Below are 7306 nucleotides of genomic sequence, written 5' to 3'. Positions count from 1 at the left end.
CCGTCAGTCTCGACACCCTCGATCAACTCTCGATCATGTATCAACTTGGTATGGTAAAACCAGCGGGCTTTGCCTCGAAGAAGAAAATGGGATATCAATGTTGCAACCTTTATGCGCAGGTAGCGTTGTACATTGACGGTGACGAAATATTGTCAATGAACAAATGGTGGGTAATAGTTACAGTAATCACCACATACCACTACTACACCGTTTGTTCATTTTGCCGCACTTCTAGGCGTAGAAGCGGCCAGATCTCCTGAGAGAGGTGGTCAAAAGAGGAGAGAGACTTGGTACAACACTAAGTATATTATATATGAAGAACCAATATTAATATTCAAGTTCAGTTTGAAACTCGATACAAAGTATTGCTCTTCGTGACTTGAAATTCTTTATTCTTTATCTATACGACGTCCTTGTGAAAGAAGAGTTTGGGGTAACGGTGGAGCAGGGTCGAGGAGTCCTCGGCTACGATTGGATAACGGGCTGTGATGATGATGATTGTACTAGTACTCTACGAACATGCTGGAACCTTGTCTGTATGCTGACTAAGCTACGGAAATAGCCGCTGGGCTCTTGGTGCGGTGGTCTGTGCCCTGAGAACCCCTAGTCCAACGGTGTTAAACTGCTGGAAGTTGATCGCCACGTAACGGTCGATTTAACTTCAAACAGTTTATAGCGTACCAGGTGTGCAAGTACTACCTACATACCTACGAATATTGCCTTTGGTTCTGAATAAACGCGTCGAAGATGGGTTACTCATACGTATCATGACTGCATACAATGGAGTCCTACAAGTCCGAGTCCGAGACAAGAATTACGTGCATGTAAGGTATGCAGGCGAGTATCAAAAAGTCCTATGAAGAACGAAACAAACCAGAGAACATATGCATATGCAAAAGTCATTAGCAGACGAAGTATCAGGTATCAAGTGTTCAAGTGTTTGAGTGTCATACCATCACCAACCAGCATCACTTCGTCACCGATCGAATCCCCATACCCGACCGCGCCCACCCCTCCTTCCCCTTCTCCCTATCCTTATCCTCTTTCCAACTCCCACCAGTCCCAGGCGGAGACGCGCTCCCATACTTCGAAACCCTCCTCACCGAACCCATCTCGTCCGGCGTACCACCACCGACCCTCGGCGATCCCGACCCACCAGGAGACATCAAATACCCAGACATTGGCCGCCCCTCGGCACTCCCCACCGTCAAGAACCCCAAAAATGCCATGGGGGACGGTGACCCCGCCGTCTTCAGTTTCCTCCGCCCATCAGGATCAAGTGTAGGCCTGGGCGTAGACGTACTAGGTTCTAGCATCTTCTGCAGTGCGAGCAAACACATAAACGCATCGTTCCCTGCATTGTGAAGCGCACATGGAGGGTCGATACTTAGGGAGTGCAGGAGCCCGCCGAGGGAGAGCGTGGAGCCCTGTGCACGGAGTTTGCCAGTTTTGGGGTCGTGCATCGCCCCTCGCTCGCCGGTGTTGAAGAGTGCGCGTTCGAAGGAGGCGGTGTCGATTATGAGGACGTTGTGAGGGATTTCTGGGGGGTGGTTAGTGGGAGCATATGTGGGATGAGGTAAACACATGAAACGCACTGATTTTAGTCTCTTCGAGTCGCTGGATGTCGGAGGTGACACCATGCCCTACGAGGACAAGGTTATTGGCGGCAGTTTCTGTGTCCGGGCTTGCTAGGCTGCTGTAGGGGACGTCAGGGACCAGAGCCACCAGCAACTGCACTATCCTACCTAATCACAGACTGGACAATTTGTGGTAACTTCGTTTTCGGTATTACTTGACTGTCGCCCCACTACAAGGTGCTCTGTAAGGAGTGAATTAAGCGCCGAGAGAACGACATACAGCATACTACCCCACATATCAGTTTAGCAAAGGAGGGTGATCTGAAGAAGCGTACCTGCCAGGGGTGCGTAGGACAGTGCTTGTTGACGATCTTATCCACGTAATCACCAATGATATAATGGCCCTTCCTGTACACATGCACATCAGCCAAGGCCTTGGCGCCCGCCAGTCTACAACACACCGATAATTCGTTTCGGGCGCAGGAGGCCACGCGCCGACACTGCAAATCAAATCCATCAATAACAGGTAATCACACAGGAAAGAACAAAACAGAAATGCATACGCTTCAAGATGTCCACACCGAACAGCCGCATACCCCCACTCCAAAAACGTCGCCGGGTTCCTCTCGCTCCATTCAAAATCGATCGCTAAAAACGTCTTGTCACGCTTTGCCCACAACTCCCGGATCGCTTTCGGCTCGCCAGCGCGTACCCGAGCTTTGAACGCTGCGAGCGCTACTGCTGGTAGTGTCGTGTACAGCTTCTTGTACGTCGCCCAGTCTGCGACGTTTCGTAGATGTCGTTGGGCCGTCTCGAAGTGCGTGACCTTTAGCATATTGTCGGGCGTAGGGAGGGTCTCGCCGAAACTAGGGTCGGTTCGTTGTTTGTGCGTCAGCAAGTGAGAGACAGGACGAGGCTCACCGAGTCTTGATCATTTTGATGAACGCACCAACGGTTGTCAACCGGGTAACAATATGCGCGCGGCCAGTCCACGAGTCTGTAACAGTAATAACAGGCCATGAAAATCCCAGAAACTGTTCAAACGTCTCGAAGAACTGCCCCCATGTCCGATCGTACCTGCGCGGCTCGATAAACGCGTCCTAGACACATGGTAGAGGTGCAGACGTACCAAGGGACATTGTGCAGCTGGAAATAACCTATGTAGGCAGAGTACACCTAAAAGACTATGAGCACGCTTTTGGTGAAAGAATGGCATACGCACAGACTGAAGATCGTATTCCCAACCTTCGGGATTGACGAGGCGAAAATCTGCCATAGAAATTAGGCGATCTGGCTGGACAGTCAGTCTAGAAACACGGCGCTAGCGTTAATGTGAGCTTCTGCAAGGCAGCAAAAAGTGGAAAGAAAGCTAGACACGCTGCGGACTCGAGCCGGAACAAAACTCGGTTTACATGAAACAACGTTCTACTGAATTTCAATGTCGCTCGATAATCAAATTGGACGGAAAGTGATGTTTACGGCATAAGAACTCCATTTGTATGGTCAAGCGTTTGGGGGGGCGGTCAATGGCATATGCCGGAATATGTCTCGAGGTTATTTGTACATAAATATTAGGGAGACTACACGCCGTTTCATTCATGTACACGAGGTAGTAATGTTACAGGGAAGCAAGTACAAGAGAAAAGGCAAAAAGAGACCTACACACTGGAGAAACGAAGTCAGCAATGCAGGTCAGAGACTTGAAGATCAACGTCCAGCGTGAAAGCAAGTCGCGTTTTATATCGCGTCGAAATGTAGAAACTCACCAAGTGTAGTAACAAGGGCCAACCTTGCCAATTGGCGCCGCTCAAAGTTCAATCAGCCCTGCTGAACGAGTCAGCAAAGCGCAACGAAGATCACGAAATACTTCGGATTCTTCTCAGAACCTGCAGGAAGTTGTTTCATCGTAGCCAGGACCAACAAGAAAGAATTTTAATAACAAGCACCCAAGGGCCAACGAGCACTTAAGTACTCGTCGCTATGCAAGATGACTTCGGAAACACCGGAAGTACTATCACGCCTGAACCTGCCCTAAACTCAGCTAACTATTGATTCGCATTACCAGGTGGTGCAAAGGAGGCGCAAATGCGGGTGTGGTCCTTATTTCAAGATCTGGCTTGGGGAGACTGGAGCTCGAGCACGCAAGTTATTTACATTAATGGTAACGCAGTTGAACAATTATGACACAAGGAACGCCTGTCGTCCTTTAAAGGTTTGACTAGTGACTACGGGAGAAGATGAAAATGAGTCTTTTGATGAACATGAACCTTCGCAACATCATGTAGTGCACAGAAACAATAAATTATCCCCACCAGAAAGATAATAATGTAATCAAGGAGAAGCGCACTTGAACATCTCTCGTACAGCTGGCAAATTATGGAGCTCAGTCAGGTGTTTCGTCGCCAGCGCTTGAAACAGCAGCTCATGATGCTCATCGTGGTATGGGGTTTGCACATGCGCCATCTCGTGCGCCATGATATAGTACCTGCGGGAAATCAGTAAATGGTAATGGACGGGCTTGGGGCGAATACTTGCCAATCGATATAGGCCTTTCCAACGGGGGCATCTTTATCTAAGTATTTGGCATGAGCATTGGCAATGGAAGATCCATCATGAAGGTCACGTACGTTTCTCGATATGATGTTCTAGACCGAAAAATATCTGATCATTGCGGTTAAAACCCATGAGATTTGGGTCCTCGCCGTGAAAAAATATATGGCATCGTGTCTGGTTGACTTCAAAGACTTTTGCAAGGTCACTGATAATCTTCCCGAAGGCCTCGCGTTCCCTTGAGTTAACACCCAAGGCTGTCCCCTCTGAAACAAACACATCAGTCTAAGAGCTCGAAACGAGAGACACTCAACTTACTTCGCTTCCAGACTTTGACCTGCCCGACGTGTTGGCCCTCTTCGTCGGTTTAATCACAGGCTGCCTAACTTCAAGACGAACAACGTACCGCATTCTTCGAGGTCTGTCTCCGAAACCTTCTTTTCATCGCAGTACCCGACATTTTTCTGCTTTTTTCCTCCCCCAACCTGCTCTCGATTGCTGATGTGCTTGTCGTCCTTGCCGCCTTCTTCCTTCATGACATCCTTCACCTTCTCGATGGAGTTCTCTGCGCGTCAATTTTCAACGCATACCTCAACGCGAAAAACGACTTGCGCACCAATTTCACTGGGCTTGATCTCGCCTAACTTGGGATCTTTATGAAGCCTATGGAACAACTTCGTGAATTTGCTCAAGATCACCGGTTTAGAACTGGGCGGCTCCTCTCCCGGAGGAGCAGCTGGAGACTGAGATTGGGGAGGTGGCATCTTGTTGGCAACGTCTCCTTCTACTATCATTGAGCATCTCCCCTGCAATGAAAGGTAATGGTCGTAAACCTACCCTGTTCAGCTTTCTTATGATACTCCAAGAGGATTCTGTCAACTAAACGTGGTATCAGCACCACTTCCTATATGACAGTGACAACCTTACCATCATAACCGCGGCGCTCGAGAACCTTGATGTCTGTGTCCAAGATAGTCATAAGGGACAACACATCGTTCTTTTTATACGTAAGGAACAGCAGACGGCACAGTGCTGCTGCGATGCTGAAATAGATGAACAGGCATCTCGAGCGATAGAAAGCGACATACTCATAACTGTCAGCCTTGGGCTGCTCCTTGATCCACAGCACATTTACGCCGTCCTCCAATTGTTGGGTCTCGGCAGAGAGTTCGGTGGGGTGCTCTTCCCGTCCACGAGTTCCAGTCACATGCGAGGATTTCAATCTCTTCGTGACGTCAAGTTTTCGACAAGCTCGCACAAAGAATTGTTTCTCGTCACGCCACCGTAGAAGGCGCATCCCAATTTTAAAGCGCTGTTCGTCAAACTCGTGGAGGAAAATTGGTATCTTTTCAATGATAGAAGATCGAAGGGTCTCGGCCTCCGGTGCATTCAAAAGCTCCCCGTCCGGATCCACAGTGTATTCGATGCATGAGCTCAACGACTTGACGCCCATTTCCGAGTAGAACTCTGCCCGGGATACTATGAGAGAGTTCCAGGAAGAATGTAAGAACATACTTTCTAGCAACTCCTCCTGAGGAGCGATGTCAATACAATCACCAAAAGTGCGACGACTTTCCATGTCGTCGGCGACTAACACCTCTTCGGCATTGCGAAGTTCAAACACGTCTGCCTCGTGGCTATACCCGTGAGTGCTCTTGCCTCGTCGATACCCCAAGAAAATTTGGGCATGGCGCATTTCTTTCTGGGTCTTTGCAGGAAGGGATTTATGACCCACCGCGATCAGACGCAGCTCGGCCAAGTATCTGCTACAAGTTAGTATTATGAACCAAGGATGGATCCAGAAACGACATGTACCTCTCCTCCCCGGCCAATTCAAGGAACATTTTTGGAGATTTCAGGAGGGCTTTGAGGACGTCGATGCATTCTGGGCGTTCCTTGACACCGCAAGCTTTTAAAAAAGCATTGGCACTGGGCTTAAAGTCGACAAATTTGAATAGCCGCTGGTAGAAGTGGTCTCCGGGGTATGATTTCGACTTCAGGAAGCACTCGCGAGGCGATACTGTCTCATAAGGACCGCTAGTGGATTCTGGCTGCTCGGAAGATACCTTTACAGGCACGATCTTGAGGTCAGCGATCTTCTCGAATTCCCCTGCTGAGAGAACTGAACATCCGGTCAGCACGAACACAAAGTCTCGGTGTCATGGAACTGCTTGCCTCCTTTCTCTGCAAGAAACCTGAACCACTCCTCTGCAGTTTGTGGGTCTTTCGGCGGATTCGATTCCAGAACCTGGAATAGCTTTTGAGCGGTAGGGCGATCTCGAATTTTCAGCTTTGTAATGATTTTCTTGTCGGGCTGTTTGGAGATATAGCCAAAGCCAAGTAAATCCCAGCTTGGATCCGAAAACACCTTTTCAATCGTGGCATCAGCTACGCGTATCCTGGGTCCGTACGACATACCTCGTCGTGGGTAACCTGACAAGGTCCTCCGTATCTGACACCGGGGATGAAGGCGTGCGAAGAGAACTTTAACGGATCGAAATGCCTTTCAAGCGTTGCGTTATACACAGGTCCGCACAGAAACGACCATGCAGCTTGTCTAGCGGACTCGGATGCCGACGATGCGATACCAATAAGTTCGTCTATCGTAGGATATTCGTGTAACCCTTGTCTAATCAGGAATATTGCTTGTTGTGTTCGGTCAGTGGAATATAGAAACGCCAAACCAGTTCACGACATACCCTCCTGGGTGTTTGGATCCCAGTAGTCACAATTGACTACAGGCAATCCGAGTGTCCGGTTGATCTCTGTGGACGGGAAGACCTCTTAGATAGTACGTCTTTTACCATCATCACAGGGAAAGAGTTCCATATTCATGACGCGGACCACGTGTTCCTGAGGAGACGTGGAAAGATATCTCGCCAGGTCCATGGCGTTCCATTTATCACAACTGTTCGCCCTGTGAGGTGGTTTAGCAAAGATGGTAAGGTCCTGTTCCTCTTGACTGACTTTTCTATGAATGTTTCAATGTCGCATCGTTTCTGCACTCCCAGATATTGCAACACCTGCTCCATGTGGTAGTCAATGGTCTCTAGTCCAACGACTGGAAGGTCGCGAAAAACGTCGGCGTCAGGGAAGTATGTCTCCTGGGGGCGCTTCATGTAAGTGGCGTTCGCGATAGTCGTGGGTATGCAAGCAACATCCTCCAAAATATCCCGAAC

The 7306-nt window shown here is 49.1% G+C and overlaps 2 protein-coding genes across 2 annotated transcripts; both read right to left on the bottom strand.

Moving 5' to 3' along the window:
- Nucleotides 1-623: 623 nt before the first annotated feature.
- On the bottom strand, nt 624-3040 carry EDB91DRAFT_1171003 (uncharacterized protein). The gene is made up of 9 exons (XM_041320199.1): nt 2800-3040; nt 2707-2753; nt 2499-2654; nt 2039-2443; nt 1913-1985; nt 1858-1863; nt 1746-1807; nt 1596-1696; nt 624-1540 (listed from the first exon to the last, which is right to left on the bottom strand). The coding sequence occupies exons 1-9, from the start codon at nt 2851-2853 to the stop codon at nt 969-971; spliced, it is 1476 nt and encodes a 491-aa protein (XP_041170466.1). The 5' UTR covers nt 2854-3040; the 3' UTR covers nt 624-968.
- Nucleotides 3041-3575: 535 nt separating this feature from the next.
- EDB91DRAFT_142460 (uncharacterized protein) lies at nt 3576-6229 on the bottom strand. The gene is made up of 11 exons (XM_041326213.1): nt 5943-6229; nt 5643-5890; nt 5216-5594; nt 5055-5170; nt 4965-5006; nt 4744-4911; nt 4534-4692; nt 4446-4484; nt 4205-4393; nt 4113-4149; nt 3576-4062 (listed from the first exon to the last, which is right to left on the bottom strand). Exons 1-11 carry the CDS (start codon nt 5969-5971, stop codon nt 3909-3911), a joined length of 1560 nt encoding a protein of 519 aa, XP_041170465.1. The 5' UTR covers nt 5972-6229; the 3' UTR covers nt 3576-3908.
- Between the last annotated feature and the right edge of the window lie 1077 nt (nt 6230-7306).

The sequence above is a fragment of the Suillus paluster genome (genome assembly GCF_016628075.1).
Source record: "Suillus paluster strain FC165 chromosome Unknown EDB91scaffold_132, whole genome shotgun sequence".
In the NCBI taxonomy this organism is placed as follows: domain Eukaryota; kingdom Fungi; phylum Basidiomycota; class Agaricomycetes; order Boletales; family Suillaceae; genus Suillus; species Suillus paluster.
The sequence above is the reverse complement of the archived record's forward strand: the minus strand, read 5'-3'. Positions and strand labels throughout refer to the sequence as shown.